Source organism: Mercurialis annua, linkage group LG5 (genome assembly GCF_937616625.2).
Source record: "Mercurialis annua linkage group LG5, ddMerAnnu1.2, whole genome shotgun sequence".
Classification (NCBI taxonomy): Eukaryota; Viridiplantae; Streptophyta; class Magnoliopsida; order Malpighiales; family Euphorbiaceae; genus Mercurialis; species Mercurialis annua.
In genome coordinates, this window is record NC_065574.1 from 52900442 (window position 1) to 52927904 (window position 27463).

Below are 27463 nucleotides of genomic sequence, written 5' to 3' on the forward strand. Positions count from 1 at the left end.
TTCTTCACCAACTTGGTTCTTACAATCAACATTGTTACTGCATCTAGCAAGCGTAATGATGAGTTCAAGGAGGCTCAATCTACTGAACTTGCTGAAAAAATTGCAAATAATGAGCTTGAAACTGGTAGAGGACCTAATCAAATTGTCACCTTAAAGTGGGCAGGAAATACTCGTTGGGGCTCTCATCTAGATTACATTTCTAGCTTGTTGAAGATGTTCAATGCAACTTGTGTGGTTCTAAGCAAGATGGTTGATGAAGGAGCTTTATATTCTTAAAGGGGAGATGCAGATTTTGCTTTGAATTAATTTTCATCTTTTGAATTTATTTTCATTTTACATCTTATGAAAGAGCTCATGAAAATCACTCGAGTTATTTGTCAATCATTGCAACACAAATCTCAAGATATATTAAACGCGATGCATGTCATATCGAGTACAAAGACACTATGTAAAAATTTAAGGGACTTTGGTTGGAATGCATTTCTTGTCAAAGTGAAAACATTTTGCGAGGATCATAAAATTAGTGTACCGGATATGGAAGCTCAATATACTGCGAGGCGTGGTCGAGCTCATCATCAACAAAATGAAATTGCTGTGGAACATCACTACCGGATTGATATATTTTTATCTACTATTGATTATCAATTGCAATAATTGAATAGTAGGTTTAATGAACATTATGTTTGCTTATTATTAGTTCTACTTTGGATTCCAGAGATAGTTTTAAATCATTCAAGATTGATGATATTTGTAAACTTGCAGAAAAGTTCTATCCTAGTGACTTTACCGAGCAAGAATTGTTGTGGTTAAGGATCGAACTTCAGCTCTTTGAAATTGACATTTCAAGTCATTCGAAATTGAGAAACTCTCCTAATCTTCAAGAATTATGTCAAGGCTTATGAAAACTAGAAAAGCGATGATATATCCACTTGTCGACAAATTGATTAGGCTTGTTCTTACTCTTCCTGTGTCAATGACAACTACTAAAAGGACATTTTCAATCATGAAAATAGTGAAGACAAAGCTTAGAAATAAAATGGAAGATGGCTTTTTGAATGATTGTTTGAGTTTTTATATTGAAAAGGAAATTGTTATAATGTTTAACACTGATTCAATTATAGATGAGTTTAGCTATCTAAAAGAACGTCAAACACAACTATTAGATATAAAGAAAAATTGATATCTGTCACCTATTGATATAATAAATCGTCTTTATTTCTTTTTTGCTTCTTAATGTGATCAAATTGGGTGATTAAGTATATGTGTGTTTGGCTTACCTATTTATATATTGTGCAGAGATCATATGGCGTCAAGCGTTACAAATATTACCAACAATTAATTTTTGTTCTTCAATTATGAGGTTGGTGTTTTAATATTTCCTTCAATTTATTTTTATATTTCTATGATTTGTCATTATTATTATTAGTGTTGTGTTCTTTTATGACTTTATGTTGTGATTTCTTATAACTTAATATTATAATTTTATATATTTCTTTAATTTTATGTTCATACTTAATTTATGATAAAAAAATTATAAATAAACATATTAGGTATATTGTGATTTGTGATTTGACCCCTAGCATAATAATTCTAGATCCGTCACTAGCAACATATGTTACAAACTAGGAAGGTTTATTGTTGGATCGGTGTCGGAGGGACTGAATTCTGTTGCACCGGTGCCGATAGAAAGACATTGATAAAGTGTTCTTGGGATTCTGTTCATGGGTTTCTTGGGGTAATTATCATCAATTTAAGTACAAAGAGAACATAAACTAAATCGAAAAGAGAGGAATAATAAAAGCAAAATATGATCTATTGACAAAGACAAGTCTCCAAACATAAGTCTAAAGCATTATATTAACGAAAAAAAATTAAAGCATGAACAAATTCATTTTTTTTTTCTACTAAGTATGGTAGTAGTAAATTTTTATAGTACTCTCTCTAGCTATATCATGTGTATTCTCTAATAAACATCTCTTTGAAGCTGAATTTGCTTATTGAATTTTTGAATAAATTCCTCAACTCTTCTATTTAATTCTTCGTCCGACATATTTGTATACTCGTTATTATTTTCCTCTTCGCCCCCGTCCGAGGATGAATTTTCATACCGAACCGTTTCTACTCTCCTAACAATGTTCTTACTCTCATCAATCACTACCCTCTTAACAATGTCCGATTTGCTACGCAAAAACGTTTTGGTCATCATCACCTTCTTCTTATCACGACCGCCTTCATTACTTGTATTGTACTCTTCCTTTTTCGCAATCTCAAGCTTATTTTCGTCGATTTTAAACGTACAATGCTTTTCGATCTTCTTGCGACGAGGGATTTTGGGCAATTCGTGACTATTTTCAGGAACAATTGGGAGTCTATTGTCAGGAATCCTGACTCTATTTTTTGGGATTTCTTGAAAATCCTGAACTTGTGATGGTCCATTTTCTTGAGGACGGGGAATCTTGATTCTTTGATGGCTATGTTTTCGAGTTTCTTGAAAATCTTGAAATTGTGACGATCCATTTTCTTGAGAATAAGGAATCTTGATTCTTGGATGGGTATTTTTTCTAGTCTCATGAAAATCTTGAAAATCTTGAACTTGTGAGGATCCATTTTCTTGAGGAAAACATGTTCTTGAAATATGGGAGTAGCTCCTATGGAAAGATGGAGCACTAGTTTGTCTTCTCATTATGTAGTTTTGATGAAGATGGTGATGATCATGGTGATAATCTACCAAAATTATGATAATTAGAGTATTAGAAATAAAAAACCAAAATTTGGTGTTTTTAAAAAGTTGTGAAGGGGAGAGGTTGAAAATATAGAAGATAGAAATATAGATAAATATAGAGAATACAAATGCAAAGAAATTAGACATTCCTTTTGCTTTTTGTGGATAATTATGTTTGGATTTGTAAGGATTGAGGAGTGAGTTTTGCATGAAATTTGGGGGTTGTTTTTCCATTTTTAGTGAGAAGAAAAGAGGTTGAGAGAAGTCTTAGGATGTTTTGTTGGCTGTCTCAAAAATATTTATAGATAAAGTGATTAATTAACAGGTGGAGTTGGCTAATAATTGACCCTTGATTTGTAATTATAAGTGCATATTTTAATTGTATTATTTAAACAGAATGTTCTTGACTATAATTATAGATTACTATTGCCAGAAATTATTTTTACTATTTCCCAATAGTTTAATACAAGAATAGTTCCTATATGCTGATATGATGCATGCAACTAACAAATGCCATAAATTTCTTTTCGTTTTAGCAAATAGCAATGCCATATCATTAGGAGATTATTAAAAAAATGGTAAATTGTGTACACCGCATTATCTATAAATTTATGCAAAGTAAAATCAATTTCTCAACTAACTATAGGCCATTTATCAAATACATACTATTATCATTAAACATTAACAATTTAATTCAAGTTTTTTTTGGGTCAAATTTATATATTTTAATATGACTCATTTGGAATTAACATAGCACAGTTCTAGGTTCATGCTCCAAAGGTATCGTATGTATATTTAGTAACTTTAAAAAACATATTACAATAAAAATAAAACTATTTTATATATCTATAATTTTGATCGTTAAAAGATGTATATTTTTAAAAAGAATCATAAACAGACTGAATAACTATATTCAAATCTCAATCCAGTTAAAATTATAAAGTTTTTTTTTCTAACTAGACCAATTAAATAAATTTATATAAGCATTCATATTAGATAAAATACGTTTTTTTATATATTTATCCCTACTCGTAAATTGATGAATCAAGTTATTTTTTTCAAAAAAATATTTGATAAAATAATTAAAATTTTAAATAAAAATATTATTTTTCTTTTAATAATACATGTACATAGCAAACATAATATAAGTGTGAGTAAATAATTTTATTTTGCCTATATTCAATTAAATTATAACAGATGACATCCCTAGATGATGTTATAAAGAAGTATGATGATTTCTTTTTGTAACTCTATCATCTTTGGGGATTTCAATATGATGATTTCTTATCGCATTTATTAGTTGTTTCAGTTTAATTTTTTTGAACTTCTGTATTTTCATTTTTCTATTTATATTATTCCTTTGCTAATTACTAAAAGTATGATGCTTTTATTAATAGGATATCAATTTAGTTGAGATGTTCCGGTACAATTCTGATTTTTGATTTTCCAACATTCTACTAAAAAAAGTTATAATATATACATTACTATAAATTCCAATTGAGTGATTTGTTAAATACATGGTAATGTAACAGAAATCAATCAATTATATTATGGCTTGATGTTTTAAATTATCAATCTTTCTGGATAAAGTTAAAATTTAACTAAAATTTTAAAAATACTAATTTTAACCAATTTTCGATAAGTAAATCTCAATTTTAGCGAATCACTCATTTTTAACTTTGAAAATACTAAAACTGTTGATTTGTTTCAATTAGGATCATCTCATAATCTGTATCCTAATTTTTATAAGTATTATTTAAATGAAAAAGGTTAAATTTGTTTAGAATTGAAAATATTATGATTAAAATTTATATTTTTTAAATAAAATAAAGGCCAAATGACCAAAAAAAGCCGAACCTTTTATGAAAGTTTGACAAAAATCTAGACCTTTTAAATTTATCCAATTTGTCCTGAAACGCATGATCTCGTTTCAAATTTGTCCAATTATATAATTTTTCTCATGTGACGCTTACATAGCGCTGATGTGGCATGTCACACATCAGCGCCACATAAGCAAAATTGTGTAGTTGGACAAAATTAAATCGAAATCATGCATTTCAGGACAAATTGGATAGAATTAAAAGATTTGAATTTTTATGAATCTTTTATAAAAAATTTGGCTTTTAAAAATTATTTGGCCTAAAATAATTGATTAGCTAAAATTTAAATTTTAAAATTGTTTTTTTTTTAGAATTGATCTCACCTGAATAGATTTAATATTTTTGAAACACTAGATTTTATATTCATAATGGCCTAATTTTTTTTAATAAAGATAAATTCATTGAAAAAGAAAAAAATTAAAGTATAAACATGAAAACCATATAACAACAGATAAATATATGGTCTTTTTCAAATACTCTGATCTAATAAAAACATATAAAATAATAAAAAATACAAGTAAAAGATAACAATCGAAAAAGAAAAATTAAATCGAAATTCCGCTTATGGATACGAACGATGAACCATGGATGACCTAATTAAGATTAACATAAACTATTTAAGAATTTTTTTTTAGGATAATCGGCAAACTGTATTTCCCACGAATTTACGTGATTTTCATTCCGGAAATGATTGAATTGCAGTAGTGTAGTGTCCTAGGCAGAGCTGCCAACCATGGATTTGAAGTTATCATTTGGCATTTTGTGGCTGCATTTTCCTCTAAATTGGCTCTTACTCAATATATATATATATATATATATATATATATATATATATATATATATATATATATATATATATATATATATATATATATATATATATATATATATATATATATATATATATATATTATGTAGTCTTCGATCGACTGATAATTACTTTTGATCATCATCAAATTTTTTAATTTTTTTATTTCAGTTACTTAATTAGTGAACTTTTATTTTTTTTTATTTTAATATTTTCCGGCCCAATATATTTAAATAGCATTCAGAATATATATAGCAAGCACATTTTATTAGTTTTACTTTAAAAAGTTATCACACGTACATAATTTTACTTTAAAAGAGTTTTTAGATTAAATTATGTATATATATATCAAGTTTTCAAGTAAAAAGAATTAACTTCCGGCTGCTATTTAAATTTTTTGGTCTGAAAATACTAAAATAAAAAAATGAAAAATCAATGATTCAAAAAAAAAATTAATTTAGTGACAAATGAAAAATGAAAAATTAAGTGATGTTCAAAATTATTTACCCGAGATAGACAGTTTGAACTTGATAATATGCATCAACATTTGTGCATGACATTTTGTTGTTGTTTTGCACTTGTTGATTATTTTTTTATAGTTGAAAAAATATATTTATTGGAGAATATAATCCACGATCTAATGAATTACTGCCAAATGCTAATCATTTGAGATAAACTTATGAGTCACTTGATGATTGTTGTGACAACAAATAATTTATATATAACAATAAATATGTCTAGTGTGCCAGATATATTATAATTTTAAATTTGACACTTTCATTTTTTTTTTTCAGTTTTATCAAATATATTTACTACTTATTTATAAATGTAAAGCATAATATTATATGTCCGTGTGTATAAAATTTATTTTACTTGTTATATATATTGCACCACATCAATCAGAAAAAAAAGCATAAATATGTTTGTTAACATTTTTTTTTAAAAAAGCATAATATTTTTTAATAAATAATGGGTAAAAAATCATATTATATTTAACAAACTAAATAAAATTATTGATTGATAAATATAATTTGTCATATATACACAATACGGTGCATGTGCTGGTGAAATAACACTATGTTTCCCCAATTTGCATGATATGATCATTATTTGTTTATATTCAATTCACTAATGGTTTAATTTAATATGTACTTTAATGTGTATAAATATTTTTTGATTTTGTATTTTACGCATAACTTCTGAAAATTAAATAATTTTTTTTTTAAATTCGGCTAGAACTAGTTTTAATTATTAAAATTAGGCAACAACTATTGAACTTTATGAAAATAAAAAATAATTTAATATCTTTAATGCTAAAGTTTTTTTTTTTGATAAATTTTTATGTTAAAATTTATTTTATTTAACTGGATAAAGCAATGATCGAACTGTAAATTAATATTTTTATCAGTTCGACCACTGCCTGCCATGTGTGTGATAAATCAATGAACAAAGGATCACTTTAACCCCTCATCTTGCGTCAAAGTATCAAAAGTCCAAAGCTGGAAAACCGGATCACTTATACCCTGAACTTGTGTAAACCGGCTCAAAAAGCCCCTTATGCTGATGTGGCACCTTAATTGGAGAGTGGGCTTTTAATTAATATTTTTTATTCTAATTAATCTCAATTAAATCCTAATTAATTGCAATTCAAACCTAATAAATTACAATTAATCCCTAGTTAATTTAGGGGTCTTTTTAGCCTTTTTGCCAAAAAAAATTCTAAATTTTTTTTTGCTCCGGCGAGGAGGAGGAGGAGCCTCGCCGGAGCTGTTCTTGACAGATCCTCACCTGAGGATCTGTAACAGACGAGGATCTGCAGATCCTCGCGCGGATCTGTCAAGAACAGATCCTCAGGCGAGGATCTGTCAACAGATCCTCCGGCGAGGATCTGTACAGATCCTCGTCGGAGGATCTCAAGAACAGATCCTCAGGTGAGGATCTGTTAACAGATCCTCACCTGAGGATCTGAGACCCGCGGGTCTGGAAGAACAGACCCGCGGGTCTGTATTTTAAAAAAAAATTAAAAAAAAAATTAATTTTTTTATGTATATTAAAAAATTAGGGTTGATTTATTAATATTTTAATTTTTGGGGTTAATTAGTTAATTCAGATTTTAAAATTTGGAGATTAATTTGTTATATATTAAAAATTAGAGGGTTAATTTGTTGTTTTAGATTTTAGAATAATAGGGATTAAATTGTACTTTTTTAATTATAAGTTTTAATTTGTAATGTTTAAAAAAAATTAGGACCATTTTCAACTTTTTTCTATCAAAAACCACCCTGAGTAACAAAACCACTATGAAAAACCGGAGAGTGTAGTACACTCTCTTAGGTGAGAGTGGGGAGGGGGGTTTTTGACCCGTTTTACACAAGTTCAGGGTATAAGTGATCCCTTTTTTCAGCTTTGGACTTTTTTGATACTTTGACACAAGTTCGGGGGTGAAAGTGATCCTTTGTTCATAAATCAATCAATGAAGCTCTAATTTTTTCTTAGATATACATCAAACACCATGATAGGTTTCTCATAATCATTGCAATAATTAGATATTTATACTTATATTATATGTAATTAATAGATGAATCACCACCATAATGTTGTAAATTTTTAGTTCGCTTACTTGTACTTCATGTCACTTCTCCTTGTTTGAACATTTCTGATGACATGTAATTATAAAATTATGTAAGCTTAGAAAATAAGAACTTGAGAGGTGGAAGATTGAAGATTTAATGGCATTTACTAATTGGCTCTATTTCTTAACCTTGCGTGACAAAAAAGTAATAAAATTGTTTATTCAGTAATCAAAGATTAATGTAATTGTAATGAAAACACCTCAAATACAGCATGACAAAGATGTGTTTCTTGTGATCATTTTAATAATATTTGGTCACGGAAGATAAGGCTAAATCTATGGCGATTCTTATATAAGTTAAAGACTTTGGTTCAAATTTTTTAAGGGGAGTAAATATCACCCTAGAAGAATAAGGCATAATACATTCATCTATCAATAATTTTAGTTAATTTGTTAAATACATCCCAAAATTTTATATTAGTTTGGTCTATCATTTTATAATTCTTTGTCTAATGCACATACGACTCGTTAGGAGTTGACGTGTTACCACCTTTTATTTTATTTTTAAATCTATCACCGATGAGAAAATTCGGTGTTTTTTTCCTTCCAAATAAATATCATAATCTGACTAATGTCCTAATTAACACAAAAAATATCTTCATCTTACTATTTTCTTGTTAATTTCGGTTGTCGAGTCAATAAATATGCACCGAATTTTCACATCCGTGATAGATTTGAAAAAAAAAAAATGAAAGGTAGTGATTTTATTTGACACTTTTTAAAAGACGTGATTAAAATGAAAAAACGTGTAAATGTGGTGATTTTATATGAAAGATATTATTTGTCTTTTATAATTGGCTATTAATCAAATATGGTACTCCAACTTAAAGTCTTCTATCACAAAACCTCCAGAACTTTAAAATCGGACTTAATGGTCCACTGGATCCCATTTACTGTAAATTGACCAAAATATCCCTAAAATCGATAAGAAAAATAAATCAAACCAACTAAACCTAAAATCACCCATCTAATCAAATCAAACATAAGTCATCTAATCAAATCAAACCTAAATTATTAATCCACCCAACTAAATCAAAGTACTCAACTGGAAACCGCCACTCGCCGCCTTTTTCTAGCCATCGACACCCATCCATTATAAAAAAAAAAATTCATCCAAAAATTAAAAAAATAATTAAAATACTTTTTTAACATTTTAAATAATTAAATAAATAATTATTTATTTATTAAAATAAATATTACTTTTATTTTTTTTGATCGGAAAAAACAACTCGTCTTCTCCGGCAAACAGACCCACGGCGGTGCGTCTGTTCAGAAAGAACAGATCCGTTCACCATCTGAACAGACCCACAGTGGTGAGCTAGGTAGCACGGAAACAGTAAGAGGAAACGGAAGAAACAAACACGAAGAAACGACAAATTTTTAAAATAAAGGACACGAAACGTGGGGAAAACGTGTAAATAATAAAACTTATAGGGATATATTTATAATATTAGAAATTATAAAATACTATATATATTAAATTTTATTTTGTACATTTATAACAATTAATAAAATAAATCAAACATAATTAAATCCAATAAAAATAAGAAGATAAGTTTTATTGTATATAAAATAAACAATAAAAATTGTGGATAATTGATTTAAAAAAATTATTAGTTGAGAATTTTTTAGGATTACTAATAACTATATAATTTTTTTTATTTACAGAAACGGCCTGAAACGTTTCCTTATGAGTTTCCATGAGTTTCTGAGAGTTTCCGGTTTCCGAAACGTTTCCAAAACGGGACACACAACTTCGTCGAAGTTACCATGCTTCTTTGGTGGTGAGTCTGTTCAACAAGAATTGACCCATCTGGGTTCACAAACCCAAATGGGTCTATTCGTCGGAATTTTAGAAATAATTTATCGGTAATTTTTTTGACCGGAGGTCGTAGAAATGATTTCGGCGAGTGTGTGGGTGTTGATTTTAACTTTGATTGGATGGTTTTAGGTTTATTTTGGATTTGGTTGGATGATTGGTTTTAGGTTTGGTTTAAATTGGGTTGCTTTTGTTTTTCTAGGCCAAATGTCGTAAAAAGGCCAAACCTTTTACAAAAGTTCCACAAAAGTCCTGACCTTTCAATTTTGTCGATTTTGGCCAAAAACTGATTATTTGGTTTCACAAAAGTCCTGACCTTTCAATTTTGTCGATTTTGGCCAAAAATAGATTTTTTGGTTTCACAAAAGTCCTGACCTTTCAATATATGTGCATGTCACGTAGGCGCCACATAGGCAAATTGAAATCAAATTGAGAGTTGGGCACAATTGAAACCAAATAATCTGTTTTTGGCAAAATCGACAAAATTCAAAGGTCGGGACTTTTTTGAAACTTTTATAAAAAGTTTAGCCTTTTTACGACATTTGGCCTTTTTTTATTGATATTTGAGATATTTTGGGCATTTTTAGGGAAAAAAGGGGGTATGGGCGGTTCTCTGGGGCGGTTTTGGGGTAAAAGAGGTTTAGTAGATCATTAGGTAAAGTTTAGGAGGTTTAGTGGCCAATTTTAAAATTCAGGGAATTTTATGATAGGAGGCCCTAAGTTGGAATGTCATAGTTTTTTTTTTGTCAAAGATGGTAATCGACTCTTAAAGTCTCAATTGTTAGTTGTTAGTTACCGAGGCGTGATTCGAACCCACAACTTCTCGATGTACTTAGAGACGCTTTAGCCATTCAAACTAGGCCCACATTGGTGGATGTCATAGTTGATTAATAGCTTTTATAATTTGATATTCTGTTGAGAATCAACAGGGCAATAATAGATTCTATTAATGTTTATGCTATGTCATTATGCCTATGAAAATTATTTGCTATTACTATAATTTTTAGCAGTGGTTATAAAATTGAACCGAATCTACCAGCTGAATCGAAAATTGGCCAGCTATTCAGTTAAACTGATACTAAAAACTAAAAGTTACGTTCAATCGGGCTGGATCAGATTAAACTAATTGATCCATATTGAACAGGTTAGTAATTATTCATTCGATTAGACCATAAAAATCATATCCAAAGTTTTTTTCATCGGTTGAACCAGATATTAAACTAATAGCCTCATCAGATCAAATACCAGTTCGATTTTAAAACACTAATTTTCAACATTCATGCTAGCATGATATTTGATAGTTTCTATTTTGATATAGAGAGAGAATCGGAAGCTAAAATTTTCAAATATGAATAATATAACTCTATCATGAAGTTATGTAAATACAAGCCACTTTAAATCTTGTCTGTTTGCTCCATTATTTTTTGTTCTTCATTAAATATATCCACAAGTAGTTTTGAGCGAATGTGACATAAGTAAAAAAACATCCAATATTGCAATAACCTTTTATATTAATTTTGATCACTACAATACAATTACATTTAGCTTATATTATTATCATTTAAAAATTCATGTTTATATTTTATTCCGTAAATTGGTCTTGATATTTAAAATATCATTTCAACTGACGCAAAAGATATCTTTTTTCATAATTAAGTTAATTTAACTCATTTTGAAATATAAACTAGATGTTATTATTATATGAATATATAAATTAAGTTAATATATATAAATAAATATATATTTACTTAAAATCCGAGATGATTTGATTTTTAAAGAGACAAAAATTAAGATTACTTGGGTTAAGGAATTTGAAAAGTTAGATTAAAAGTTAAAATAAAAATTAAATTAGAGAATTTTGTATTGTTAAATAATATTTTATTGATAAATAATAGTAGAGAGAATATTAAAAAAAATTGATTTAATGGTAGACAAATATAGAAGGATATTCATTTATAGACCATTTCTATTTCTCTGTTAGGAATTAATCAAGACATCAATCTCTAAATCCTTATACTTTGTGACTGGAAAATGTATGCATATCAATAATTAGGATCCTTATCAATTAATGACCATTATTTCATTCTGATATAAATAATTGAAAAAGTTAAATACGTGAAGAACTTGAAAGCATATATAGAATGTGTAGGAAATCTGAGCAAATGATACACTGAATAATCAAATGAAAATGACATATCAATGGCTCATAATTAGGAGTATTAAATCCAAATCCGGATTCCTCACTAGGTTGCCTTTTCACAACACTAGCCCTTTACACTAACAGCACCACAGCTTGCACAACTTCACACATGGGTGGACAAAAACTTGGGCACTTGCTGTGAACAAAATACAAGTTACACGATTAAGAATTCCCAATGACAAAAGTGAATACAATACTCGATAAGATTACACTGCAATTCAATTAACTAGGTATCACAATTATATTGGATATTAATCTCCCTAGGTCACTGAGTCATTCCAATATTACAGAAAGGGTACTAAGTTTCAAATCGTTAAAAAATAGTCACTAATTTATCAAATTATTTCACGGGATATCACTCGAGGCAAAACGCACTAAACATTTTGCGTTTTATCCTACGTGGCATGCCATAATTACAAAAAGGTGTATAATTCAGTATCATTTTTTAACAAAATGGTATAATTCAGTACCCGTTTTGTAATTTGCGATAAATTTAATGACCTTCTGTTAAGATGGTGACCTCCCTGAGAAATAATTCGATAACTTAGTGATTATATTTTAACGATTTCAAATTTAGTACCCTTTCTGTAATATTGGAATAACTCAGTGACTTATGGAGTTTAATATCCCAATTATATTCTATCAATTCAATAAATCAGGCAACTAATAATAAAACAACACAATTACCAAAAACAAACGCTACACCTACTGAGCTACATCTTAAGAAAACTGAGCATCAAAAGGAGCAAAATTATGAGCATGTCATGTACTGCCACTAGCTGCTCCTGAACCAAGCTGCAACTCAATAACAAGCCATCGAACAACTTTACTCGTCTATCTAAAGTTGTAATATTTGTATCTGATAACATTATGTTACTAATGTTAATGTTATATCAATAATCAAAATCAAATCACCAAATTTTAAACAAAACAGAATTAGATCACAAAATTTAGTTAAACTTTCAAATGCAAAATTAAATCTGCAGATCAAATAACTAGAAATTTAATTGTATAGAAGAAAACAACAATAACCATAAACTAAACCACAAAATCAATCAATAATACATAACCCAAACTTAAAATAGTACAAAGAATACCAGCCAATATTCAGAATCGAGCTAAAAGCAATAGAGAGGGGAGATCTACAGGAAAAGACCTTGCGCTATAGGAGGTAGGAGCATCCTTATGGAGATCCTTGAGCTCCTTCAAAATCCTTAAACTCTCATCTAGTTCTGACCTAATTGAATCTATTATCCATCCACCGTGGTTCGTTCCGCCGTCGCCGCCTCCTGCAAAGACTAAACAAGGACAAAAAAAGATTCGCATAACATAAATACTGGGAAATAGAGAAAATAGCCAAAGAGAAAGAGAAGAGTAAAAATTTACAGACAGAGTATTTACATTAAATTGAAAAGGTAAAATAATAATTAAAGTGGGTTATAAAGTAAAAACATAAAGTGTAAAAAAAGCGAGAGTATTTTATTTATCTTTTAGCAAGTGAGGTAAATTTTATAAATATTTTTATTATTGAGGTATTTTTCCTAAATTTCTCAAAGAGCAGCCGTCCTGTTTCTCATCTGTTTATAAACAGATGAGATGTATGTTTGGCCCATGTTCTGAGCCATGCTACATTCCAACAATCGAAGAATTTAGACAAAAAAAATTCCCTTATCTAACTTATTTACTATGAATATTTTATTTTTAAAATTTTAATTTTTTATTTTATTTTATTTTTATTTTATTTTTAATTGTACTTCAAACTAAATTTAATTTATTAGTATTTTTACTCTTTTTTTATGGACATCCTTCTTTTTATTCTTCTTCTCACTAATTTTTTCCAACTTTTATTCCATTTCAATGAAAATTTTTAACAAATTTTATCTAATTCTACAATTTATTTATATTTTCGATCTATAATACAAGTAACAAAAAATACAAGATAAAGAAAAATTTACAATGAAAAATACGATCGGATTCATCTCAATGAATTGAAATAATGAAGTTGTCCGCCATGCCATCACAGATCCTCTTATTCAGAATTTTTTTCTTCTTCCTCTATCTATGTTGTTTTCAATTGTTTTAATATCGTTTTCTAGCATTTTTTTCAATTTTGTTTGATGAAATCGTCATTTTCTTCAATAATGATGTTTTCACCTGATTTTTAAACGTTTTTTAATTTAATTTTATATGTTTGAAACTATTTTTTAGATACTATTTTAAACTGTTTGAAATCTTGTAAACTGTTTGAAACTGTTTTTTGAAAATGTTTGAAACTGTTATTTTTGAGACTATTTTAAAATTGTTTTTAGAAATTATTTTAAACTATTTGATTTTTTTTTGATAAATGATATTGAACAAAGGGTCAACGCGCCCCTTAAACGTGTGTCACGGGGTCATCTAACCCAATTTATACTTTTTTGAACAATTGACCCCAAAACTCTTCATTTTCGGGTCAAGTAACCCCATAATTGTATTTTCAAAACGCGTAAAATACAAATTGGAGGTGAGGGATGCAAAAAAAGTAATTAGATACTTCCCTAATTGTTGCGATATAATTATTCTAAATTTGTCTTTTAAAATAAAAATAAAAATTATGGGGTTATTTGACCCAAAAATAATGAGTTTTAGGGTTAGTTACAAGTTTAGGGGGCGCGTTGACCCTTTGTTCAATGATATTTATATTAGCTCATCCAAAAGCAATGGATGACAAATAAGCTGATACAATCAATAATGAAAGAAGAAATCCAAACTACGAATAATATCCGTAGAGGAGAAAGGAAAAGCCGGGTGGATCGACTTATAAAACAACACTTCCATAACAATGTTATAAAAAATAACACTTTCTATTTTAGCAGTCTTGTACTTGAAAACTTTTTTATTCCTTGTTTTCCAAAACCCCCAAATGATGTGAAAGCCAATGAAATTCCAAAGAGTAATGTATTTCTTTATCGAAATACTTGACCATTGATAATAAAACTGCTACAATGGATATGATATGACCCAACTGATGTTGCTCAAAAGAAGAAGGTGCGACCAAGTTTCCCAAGCAAAGTGACAATGGAAAATAACGTGAAGGAAGTCTCTTCTTCAAGACATAAAAAGAACCCACTATTTTCTTGAAGAATAATACCCCTCCGAGTTAGAACCGAATTAGAAGAAATACGGTCTCGCGCCAAAAGTCAAAAGAAAAATTGAATTCGAGGAGGTAATCTTTATAAATTGTTAGAAACTATTTGTTTGAAACCGTTTGAAACTGTTATTTTTAGAATTATTTGATATTGTTTTTAGAAACATCTATAAACTGCTTGAAATATTTATAAAATATTTGAAACTGTTTTAAACTGTTTTTCGATAAAAGTTGTAAATTATGATTTTGAAAATTGGGATATTAAACTCTGTAGATCACTAAACTTTCCTCAAATTACAGAAAGGTCACTAAAAAAGCTTTTGTTACAAAATGGTCATTAAACTATTTCTTTTGTTACAAAGGAGTTCAACCATCTAAAACGTTGCGTTTTAAACAAAAACGCAACATTTTTGCTTACGTGGCAAACCAAAATTACAAAAAAGAACATAGTTCAGTGACCTTTTTATAATAAGAGGTATTATCTAGTGACATTTTTGTAATTCACGAAAAGTTTAGTGTTTTTTTTATAACAACATAAACATTTCTGTAGTAAAAGGTATAGTTCAATGACCATTTTGTAACAAAAATTTTTTAGTGATCTTTCTGTAATTTGAGTAAACTCTAATGATCTACAGAGTTTAATATCCTTGAAAATTGTTTAGAATTGTTTGAAATTTTCGTAAACCGTTTTATACCTTTATAAACTGTTTGAAACCGTTTTTTTTTTTGAAACTGTTTGAAATATTTGTAAACTGTATGAAACTATTGTATAAACTTTTTTTTAAATGATAATAAAACTGTGTTTTAGAAATCTTTTGAAACTGTTTGAAACTGCATTTGAAACTGTTTGAAACCGTTTTTAATAGATTTTAAAGAGAACTATAAATCAATAAATTATAATTTCTTTCTTTTTGGAAAAAATTATGACCATTGAATTTGAATTCCAAGTAAAATTTAAAGGAATTTTACTACGAATTAAAAATTCGAGCGAATCAGAAACTTAATCTGAAACTCATAATATTAAAGTGTAAATACGTTGGAGTATAAAAATTAAGTTGAAAAATTATATTTACAAAATGCTAATATTTTCTTTTTTTAGGTATTCAACTAATTATCCCATTTTAGTTATCTTTTAAACCTAACGTTAAAACTTCACAAGCAGTGCAGCAGCCAGGGCTAAAATGTCAGGAATAGAGCTTATGCCGTTCTAACTCCGTCGTGCCTCCTTCACTCCTTCAATTCTCTGATGGTAGTGCGAACTCTAGCCTACCCGAGTCTTAATGTAGATCCGTCATTGTCTATATGTACATAATTTATTCTGCATAGCGTATGTAATTTTGCGCCACATCAATTTCAAATGAGTCGTGAGTATATTTGAAAAGAATTTAAAAAGTGATGAACTAAACTAGCAAGATTTATAGATCATGGCCAAAAACATTAAATTGTGGATTGATAAGTTTAATTTACCTTTTTATAACTGCACATTCAAATAAGGAAAATGCTTTATAACCCACCTATTCAACCCACCTTTAATAACCCACCTTACGTGGCAGGATTTCATTCATCCAATACCCATCCAAAAATGTATATCTCAAAAAACAAAATTTAATGCATCCACTCTTTAACTGACACATCAGGCGGTACAAAAAGGTGTGTTAAAAGAGTTGGGTTATATAACATTACTCTTTAAATAATATTTCAAGAGATTTGATTTTTAATTCAGTATATTGGGTACAATATTGAAACTCAATATCCAACAAATCGAATACGATTCTCAAATATTATATTAAACTCGAATTCAAACTTTCAAAATAAAATCAAATTGAGTTCGTGTTAAATTTCGAGCTAGTTTGAAATCTCGACACTATTTTAATTCGAATTAACCCGACTCTATCACACCTATAGTCTTAACCTAGATCGAGTACTTATCATTAAAAAAATGCAAATCAAATCCAAAGAATCAAACAAAAGAAGTAAAAAGCACAGAAAGAAACTGAAAACCAGTTTTGAGAAACACCATAATCATCTTTAACTTTAACTCACGTTGGTCCAAAATATTGATGCGTCAGTAAATAAAAATTGATTTCATAAGAACTATAGAAACATTTTATTAGCCTGAGACAAAGATTCCAACGACAGCATGCACAGTAATTTAACTCTGTCAACCCTAATAAAACATTACTATACTTATGTTATGTCCATCTCACAGATTTTGATTCAGCTTTAGTTCTGTCCCGTCACATTTTTTCACTTTTTTCATTTTTGACCGTTCTGTTTATTTTTCTACATTTGGGTCCTGATTCTCTTCTCTTATTTCACTTCCATTTCTGTGTAATCTCTCAACACTATCATTTTCTTTAGGGTTTTTTTTGATTGGTTAGCCAATGGCGACAACTTAAAGGATCAATTTCCATGCAGCTTTATTGCACAACTACTGGCTTTTATTGACTGCTACATTCATGGAGTATTATTAAATTCTTTCTCTTTTGCCTTCTACTATTGTTTCGCATAAACTTAATTATCAAGATAATATGTTTATGCATTTCAGACTCTACAAATTTTGTAAGGTTATTAATCTATTGTATTTTTATAAGCTAAATCTGATTTTTTCAGATTTGTATTCTCTCCGGTTTCGTTTTGCCATTTCTTGAAGAATGAGCTTAATATAATTATCATTTATCAAAAAAACTTTTGAACTCCTATAGTTTGATAACTAAATTTTAATTTTTCTAACGGAAAATTACTAAATATTAATCGATTTTATGCTCACATGAACAACGAAGATAGAATAATCATTATATTTTGTTTACTTTCAAGATATCAAACTAGACATTTTATTTCACATTAGATACTCATTTTTAAATGATATGACAAAATTAGTATTCCACACACTTTTTTTTTTCAGCCACATAATTAATTTTGGGTTAATTTTATCATATAATACTATCTTTTACGATTTTTTCCGATTTAAGCACAAATTAAAAAATGTCTCATCCATTATCACAAGCTCTCTAAACTTTTCATTATATAACATGGTATGCATTTTATGATTTTTTTTAATTAAAATGACGCCGTTTTTGGTCGTAAGAACAACCAAAACGACGTCGTTTTATATATATGCTACAAAATGAAAAGTTGTGCTATTAGTTGAGACGTTTTATAGTTTGTGCTTAAATCGAAAAAAGACACTAAAAGTTCGTGCTATATGGTGACATCAACCCATTAATTTTTCATCTGATTTATTTAGTGACCAGCCGGTGTTTGCAAAATCGAACTTTAGTTATTAAATATAAGAATTTAAAAATTGGTAACGGTTGTGTAAAAATACTATAATTTGGTAAAAAAATTAACCCATCATTTTGTTTTCATATCTGAAATATTTATACTATTTCAAAGTTCTATATTTATAACATATGCTTATAGAAAATATTTTTTTTGTCATTTTCTGTTTTTGTTTCATCATTTTACATTTCATTGTTTCTATTTCCGTGCTAGATATGTCCTCTATATAAGCACCAACAAATTTTATAGAAATGCAAGCTTCAGTCTTGATCAGTTCTTGGGTACTGTAGTTTCTTTCTCCTTGATCTCATGGCTCTTTCTCTTTGTTTGTCATTTTACTTTCTTGGGTTTCTTGTTTTAGCCATTGAAGTAACTTCAGTTTCAACAAATCACTCATCATATGAGATTGGTAATAACAATATGGTTATGGAAGAAGATGAACTTTCAGGTCTATTTGATGTCTTAGGTTCTCTGCTTGATGATCCTCAATATTGGGCAAAAATGCACCCACAGCCATGCACAGACACACCATGGCCTGGTCTTCAATGTGAGATTGACGATGATGGTATTTTTCATGTCACCAAGATTCATTTTGGTCCTGACATTGTTAACCCTCCTTGTAAACCTTCAGCTCACTTGTCAAATTCATTGCATAAACTACATTACCTTAAATTTCTCTCAATCTTCAACTGTTTTCTAACATCACCAGTCATTCTCTCTTCTGTTACTAGTTTTGTCTCTCTTTCTAGTTCATTGGAGCATCTCGCTCTCGATTCAAATCCGTCGCTCGTCGGAAAGATTCCTACAAGTTTAGGACAAGTTAAGAGTTTAAGAGTTTTAAGCCTGTCTCAGAACAGTTTACAAGGGAATTTTCCTGATGAGCTTGGTAACTTGGAGAATCTACAGGAGCTCGATTTAAGTTATAATAATATAAGTGGTGAAATACCTGAGAAAATTGGTGGGCTAAAAAGCTTGAATATTTTGGATTTAAGCTGGAATAATCTTCAAGGGCAGGTTCCTTGTTCTTTAAGTCACCTTCAGAATCTACAGAAGATTGATTTAACCTCCAACAAGCTAATCGGAATGATACCGTCAGATTTAGGGTTTCTAAAGAGGTTAGTATTGCTTGATTTGAGCCATAATTATATAAATGGACCAATTCCTGAAACATTTTCAGGTTTACAGCAATTACAATACTTGATAGTTGATCACAACCCTATAAACTCAGGGATACCTTTATTTTTAGGGTCACTAAAAAAGCTTAAATCTATAAGCTTCTCAGGATGTGGATTAACAGGTGAAATACCAAATTCCTTATCTTTATTGAAAAATCTCACTGCCTTATCTCTAGATAATAACAGTCTTATTGGTACAGTTCCTTCAAGATTAGGGTTACTACAGAATCTTGATCTGTTAAATCTTAGCAATAATCAGCTAAGTGGAGAACTGTTACTTGCAGAAGAATTCATCAGCAGAATTGGTCAAAGATTAGATGTTAGAGGGAACAATGGGTTGTGTGCAAGTCAAGAAATGTACAAGAAGAAGATGAAAAATGTTTCTGTAAATCTTGATAATTGCTTGGGTAAAATGGATAATATTGGTCAGCATATATTTAAAGAAAACCCTAATCAGAATGAGTCCAAGGGATTACAATCTTCTTCTTCTTCTTCATTTTCAAAGTACATTTCTAATTTTTGTCTTTCTGTAAACTTATTATATATATTTTTCTTTATCCAGTAGAATATAATATATATGGGTTTATTTAGTATCATATGGATAAAAAATTACATTGGGTAGGGATACTATATTGGTGAAATTTGAATATAGAAATTTGTATTTTGTACTGTTTTTGTATCACATGATTGAAGTGAAAGTGAAGCATGAAAAGGTCAAAAAGATTTTCACAGTTGGCATTGTTTGTATGGATTTTGATCTAGATGATGTTCCTAAAAAAAACAGTAAAGGTAAAAATTATCTCAATTGTAAATGAATTTGTCTGAATCTAATATTCCAGTACAATCTAAACTTTTGTTTCTTCTAAATTAGTATTCTATTTTTAAAGATGTACTTTAACTTTTAAAAGGTATAAAATGTATTTATCTACCCAAAATTATATCTCATTTGTCAAATATCTAAGATTTTGAAATTTTTCCATTTTAGTCCATCATCTTTTCAAATGTTGCCAAATATCTCGATTTTAGTTTGTTGCTGATGTGGCGCGTTGTTCTTTATGTCAAGTAGGATAACGTGGACGAATAATGTTGTGCCATGTGACATATCAGCCGTAAACGAGTTATGAATATATTCGGTAAAGGTCGAAAAGATGATGAATCAAACTGACTAAATTTCAATATTATGGTATATATTTGACAAATGAATTATAATTGTGAGAAAAAAAGAATTATAATTGTGGGTAGATAAATATGTTTTAACTTTTTTAGATGCATATAGCAAATAAATATTGTTTTTAACTGTTTTGAGTCGCCGATATGCTAAAAATACAAATAATTCATATATTTACTTTAATTTCATTTTCATATTAGCAAAAAAAAGGATAAGGGATAATTGTGTAATAGTTAAGCAAATTAAATTGAAATCAAACTCAATATAAAATCAGATTTAAGTCAAGAAGAAGAATAACAATAAAACTAGATCTTCTATCCTTTAAATTTAAAACCTAATAATTTCAAGTGCAACTGAGGGAAATTCATATTTTCATACCCCTATCAGCAGCCAGCACAGTACCGGATTATAATAATTGAAATTTATCTATCTTTAGGGGTGAGCATCGGTCGGTTCGGTTCGGTTTGGTTTCGAAATACCCAAAACCGACCTTACCGAAATGAAGAAAACTGAGCACCGAACCGTAATTTTTTTGACCAAAAACCGAAATAATTTTTAGCCGAATTTGTCGGTCGGTTCGGTTTGGTATCGGTTAATTAAATCGGTTTGGGCCTTTTAAAAAGCCCATTAAATTCAAGGGCCAATTTTGCTAAAACCTTTAAAAAAAATTGCAAACATAAATACTTGTAAAATTAAGTTTCATTCATTCAAAAAGCATAAGTATAAATATAAATTTACAAGTTACAAACTTATCAAAACAAACTAATTAAACAAATTACGGACCCTTCAAATTGTTCAGAATACAAACTGAAACAGAAATATTGAAATACAACTTAAGGCAAATTACAGACACTTGAATCAATAACTAAACCTTTATATATTACATTCATCCAACTTTGAAGTTAATAACAAAAATAAGTTAAATATTACATTCATCCAAAAATGAAGTTAATGTTTAAAAGTTAGAAAAAATGTAAAACTATAAAAATGTGCCACTCACTGCCATTTATAGCATTCAAAAAAGAGCCATTTGCAGCAAATTGGGAGCATTAATGATGATTCACAGAATTCAGATTCATTTCCTGAATTGAAACCAATTTAAAGTAATTGGAAATCAGAAAGTTGAAGTAATTTTAAATTAACAAACTTTAACTTTTAAAATACAACAAGTATAATTTTAAAGTCAAAAAATGATTTTATTAAAAAAAACAGAGGCTCAGATGTAATGTTTTCAAATCTTTATAAGGCGATGTAATCCGCACGGTGGCTAACAAAGAGCCTCATCATGCAAATATGTCAAGGCATTATGTTTCAGATTATATGAAGTGGTGGAAGCTTCATCATAGCCCAAAAACTCAAACTTAAAAGCAAGTACAAAAACAGACTTAAACTAATTGAAAAGTTAAAAGTTTAAGTAGTTTAATTTAACAAACTTGAACTATAAAAATGCAGCAAGTATGTACATTTTAAAGTCAGAAAATGATATTTTTAAAAATCCAGGGGCTCAAACTTAAGCTTTTTAAATCAGGATAAGGCGATGTAATCCGCACGGTGGCTAACAAAGAGCCTCATCATGCAAATAAATCAAGGCCTTATATGTATCAGAATTTTGAAGTGGTGGAAGCTTCATCATAGCCCAAAAACTCAAACTTAAAAGAAAATAAAAAGTTGAAACCAAAACAGACAGTTTAGCATCAAATTAAAATGTTAAAAACCTTTAAAATAGATAGTTTTAAAGCAATGTACAAGTTAAACAATAGAGTAAAGCATTTTGAAGTTAGAAAGCAATTAAAATTTCAAACTAAAACAATGCAGTACTAGTTAAAATGAATGTAAATGTCAAAGTTAAATCAAAACCTTTATGCTTCCACCACCATGTTTTTCTGGTTAGGGACAGGGACAGTCCATGCAACATTAGGCATTTAGCAACAGGCAGCATTAGGCAACAGGCATCATTAAGCAACATCAGCAAAATTTGGCTTCCACACCAAGTTGCCACACAAAAGCAAAAAGCAGCAAGAGTCCAACTTCTTAGTTCGGCAACTCTGCAATAAGAACAAACAGAGAAGATAATATTATTATATAATGTGAAGTATATAAAGAAAACATTTAAAATAAAAAAAGCAAAGTTGAAGCACATAACCTTGCTCAAATGGTTCCAATTCTTCCAAGCACTCTTCAATCACCAAAGGGGAGGATTCTGCTCTAAGCCAATCCTGAGTGCACACCAGCGCTTCCACCAATCTTGGAGTTAAAGAACTCCTAAAGCAGTCCAGTACTCTTCCAGAAGTACTGAAAGCAGATTCAGAGGCAACAGTAGAGATAGGGACAACAAGAATATCTCGAGCCATCCTCGAAAGGATTGGAAATCTCCCTGAGTTTAGCTTCCACCACTTCAAAATATTGAATGCATCATCATTCTCAACCGTAGCTTCACTCAGGTACACTTCCAGCTCAGATTTCCTACTATCACTTTCTATACCCTTATTCTGAATATCAAATTTGGCCTTCATAAGGGACATATGTTTCTTTGCAGGTGGTGGCAGGACTGGTGTTTGAGCAGAAACACCCTCTGAAGATTGACTAAGACTCACATATGCAGATGAAGTAGCATTCACAGAGGCCTTTTGATACTCAACAAACAGACTAGTCAACTTATCATTGACAGTTTGAAACAATTTTGGTCCTTCATCAGACCCAAATAAACTAGATAAAGCAAACAGGAGATGTTTCATTTTGTTTGTTGGATCAAAGACATGTGAAAAAAAAAATCAAAACATTCATCTTCTGAGGATCACCCCAGTATTTGTTAAACTTTTCCCTCATTTTTCTGCCCATTTGCACAATTTCTATGTCCTCATTAACAAGCATTTCATCCAACATAATAGAAAGGTCACAAATCTCTTGAAAATGCATGTTGGATGTGACATACAAAGAACCAGAAATTCTTAAAGTTGTGACATAGAAATAGGACAAGCAAGTAGCAAATTTCTTAACAGTTTCCCAATCAAAAAAATTAGGAATGCTTTCAATCATATCAGACCTAAAATTCTCATCAGATGCTTCATAACTCTCAAAAACAGACTGAAATAAACAAGCAGTGTCAAGCATAAGATAAGTGGAATTCCACCTGGTTGCCACATCAAGACAGAGGGACTTTTTGGTGCCAAGTTTAGCATCAGCAATGAGGTCTTTAAATTTCTTAAGTCTAGATGGACTGTTCCTAATGTAACGGACACAATCTCTAACTTTCTTAACAGAGCTACTCATTTCTTTCAAGCCATCAGATACAACCAAATTAATGACATGTGCAATACATCTCATATGCAAATATTCACATCTAGACACATCAGTCCCCCAAGACATGAGTTTTTTCTTAAATGCAGCAATTGCAGTGTTATTATTACCAGCATTATCCATAGTCACTGTGAAAATATTTTTCAGACCCCAACCCAGCAAACAATTCTCAAGTGTTTTACTTATGTAGTCCCCTTTATGCCCACAAACAGGTACAAGATTAATGATTCTTTTATGAAGCAGCCAGTCATTATCTATCCAATGGCAAGTAACACACATATAATTAACACGTTGAATACTAGTCCATGTGTCTGTTGTGATACTAACTCTTTGGCTTCCACTTCTCAATGTATTTTTCAAATTCAACCTTTCATCAAGAAACATTTGATAGCAGTCTCGGTTAACAGTCCATCTAGAAGGAATATGAAACCTAGGACATGCAACACTCATTAGTTTCTTAAACCCCATACCCTCAACAAACCTAAAAGGTAGCTCATCAATGATTAGCATATAAGACAGTGCTTTCCTAATGTCTTCTTGATTAAATTTCCAAGTCCCCAATTGTCCCTTACCCTCATTTTCATTAGGACATGCATCAACGGGTTGTAGAGTTAACAAGGCCTGTCTAGTATCTTTACTATGAGGGTTCTTAAAGCATGAAAGAATATGGGATCTAAGGGTAGAAGTCCCATTAATTTTAGTATCAGAGTTATAAGTCTTTGCACAATACAAGCATTTAGACAAAATCAATTTTCCATTGTCATCAACAATGCGCTCAAAATGATCCCACACTTTAGATCTAACACTAACTTGCTTACGTTTTTTATCAACTGGTTTAGCTCCAGTAGCATCAGCTGCAGCACCTTCTTGTTGCTGCTGAGAAGGCTCAGATGAGCCCTCACCAGCAGCAACAGGTTGCTGCTGCTGAGTTGAAGGGGGTAACTCAGGAAATGAGCCAACAACCCCCTCAACACCAACACCAGCAACTTGCCGTTGGTCAAGGTTTGACATCTGTGTCAGCAAACAATGGCATTTAATCAATAAAACATATACAGACTTAGAGTGCAAACAAATAGCTTCCAAACCACTTTAAGTTTTTACCAAAAGATTAGCATTTAACTAAATCATCATCAGAAACATGAAACAATATGCTAGTAACTAGCTTCCAACCACTTTTAAGTTATAGGTTTTCACCATTTGATTCATCAAAAAACATTTACATTGAAACACAGACTACAAAACTAGTGAGGCATCAAGAAACAAACCAACAAATCAATCATAGTGACTCAGTGAGGCATCCAGAAACAAACATATACAAACCAACATGCATATACAAATCAACATTTCAATTACATTAAGATTACAAGGAATGAAGAACATACCAGCAGATGCAGAGCAAACAGCAGGTAAGCAAATTAGTATTAGGTTTTGGATCAAGTGGGTCTGAGTCTCAGATTTGATCACTCATTCACTTAGTGAGTGATCCAAAGGGTCCAGGGGCTTCCACCACAAAAGATTCACTCATTCACTAAGTGAGTGAATCTTTTAACATTTTCAGAAACATGCCAAGAAGACAAAACAACAGAAAATGTTGTTAGTTTACATCCAGATATTAAGAACTTAAAACACAACAACAATCTTAAAAATTACAATCCTAAATATTAATTACCTGTTCTTGTAAAATCAAATCCAAAGCCGAAAGGGTTCCCAGAAATCCCCAGTTCAGAACATGAAATGAAAGAAAGAAGGAAAAAACCAATCAGTTACAGATTTAAGAAAAAAATCATAACAGACATAAGATCTTGAATAAACTGAAAAATAGAAATGGATTATTTACCTGATCATCGCATGGAAATCAATAAATTCCACGTTTTGAACATGAAAAGGGAAAAAAACGATCATCAAATAGGGCAGAAATCAAAACCCTAAAAATTGAAAATTGAAATTAAACCTCTAAAACAGAGGGTAATCAAAGATATACTCACATAAACTTTGATAAACTCAGTGAGATACTGAGACTATAAGAGATTATCATATTAATCTCTTTTTCAATCGAAACGAAGGTTCAAATCCTTCATTTTCTTTGATTCAAAGCACAAAATAGTTGATGACAATAGATTAGGACTAAACGAATATGTATTGTGTAAGATTTAAGATTCAATCAGTGAGAAACTGAGAGAATAGAGAGAATTAGGGTTAGAGGGTTAGGGTTTTCAGAGAGTTTTAGAGAGAGTCGAGAGAGAGAGGCTGCACACATGAGAAATGAGGGAATCAGAGATTTAGGGTTAGGAAAATTTTAAGGGGAGTTTATATATGCTGAGTGGTACGCTGCCGTTTTAGGAGGGATTAGGGTAGGGGTTAAAACGACGTAGTTTAAGTATATTCGGTCTGGTCGGTTATTCGGTCGGTTCGGTTTCTGAAACCCTCAAACCGAACCATTAACCAAACTCCAGACTACCCAAATTTTAAAACCAAACCACTCCGAAATCACCAAACAACCGATAACCACACTGAATTTCAGTTCGGTTCGGTCCGGTTTCACGGTTTAGTTCGGTTTATGCTCACCCCTATCTATCTTTTGCTAACTTTGGAATTGTGAGGCAGCCAACATAAACCTAATCCACATCACTAGAAACCACTTGTCATATTCTCATTACATTTTCCACAAGCATGTGAGCAACACCACAAATTAAATTTGGATAAGTAAATCAAGATACAACCAGCCTTAATATAATGGATAAATAATTTAAAAGTTTAATATTTTCTAATTTTTGTTTCTAAAACAATTCAATTTTTTATAAATTAAACCAAAATTTTCATTTCAAAATAATTTAATCCAATATTAAGCTAGCATTAGTTTTAGTTTAATTTTATTAATTCTTCAATTTGATGTGTTTGTAGTATTTTGAATTATGAATTAAAATAGTAATAATCTACTATATGTATTGTCATTAAGTGTAACTTTTACTTTTCACAATTTTATACTTATAAATTTTAAATTTAAATTTAAATTTAAATATTTCTTTAAAAACTGTGTTTCAAATGTTAAAATCGTTTAAAATTCAAACCTTTTTATATTATTCAAAAAAATATAATGATATAATATGTATTATTTATTTGTATTTATCATAATGAAAAAGAGGAGATTCAAATATTTTTTTTAAAAAATTTAAATGACATATTCTATTATTTTGAGAATTAATTTGCAGGAATAATTTCCATTGTTAAGAAAAATCTGCAATTCATGAATTATTTAACTATAAAAAAATGAAAAAACAATAAAATCATTGAACATTATATAATTAAGACTTTTCTATTCTCAAAAAAAATTAAGACTTTTCCAAATATAATTG

General features: G+C 29.7%; 3 protein-coding genes across 3 annotated transcripts; 2 read left to right on the top strand and 1 right to left on the bottom strand.

Moving 5' to 3' along the window:
- The first annotated feature begins 417 nt into the window (after positions 1-417).
- Positions 418-902, top strand: LOC126682045 (uncharacterized). Its single transcript, XM_050377602.1, has 2 exons — positions 418-647; positions 698-902. Exons 1-2 carry the CDS (start codon positions 418-420, stop codon positions 900-902), a joined length of 435 nt encoding a protein of 144 aa, XP_050233559.1.
- Positions 903-18663: 17761 nt separating this feature from the next.
- Positions 18664-20302, top strand: LOC126682046 (receptor like protein 29-like). The gene has a single exon (XM_056105987.1). It carries the CDS (start codon positions 18780-18782, stop codon positions 20208-20210), a length of 1431 nt encoding a protein of 476 aa, XP_055961962.1. The 5' UTR covers positions 18664-18779; the 3' UTR covers positions 20211-20302.
- A 1286-nt stretch (positions 20303-21588) lies between these two features.
- LOC130015568 (zinc finger BED domain-containing protein RICESLEEPER 2-like) lies at positions 21589-25390 on the bottom strand. The gene is made up of 8 exons (XM_056105935.1): positions 25376-25390; positions 25212-25229; positions 23612-25121; positions 22952-23499; positions 22802-22858; positions 22374-22437; positions 22086-22148; positions 21589-21620 (listed from the first exon to the last, which is right to left on the bottom strand). Exons 1-8 carry the CDS (start codon positions 25388-25390, stop codon positions 21589-21591), a joined length of 2307 nt encoding a protein of 768 aa, XP_055961910.1.
- Positions 25391-27463: the final 2073 nt, after the last annotated feature.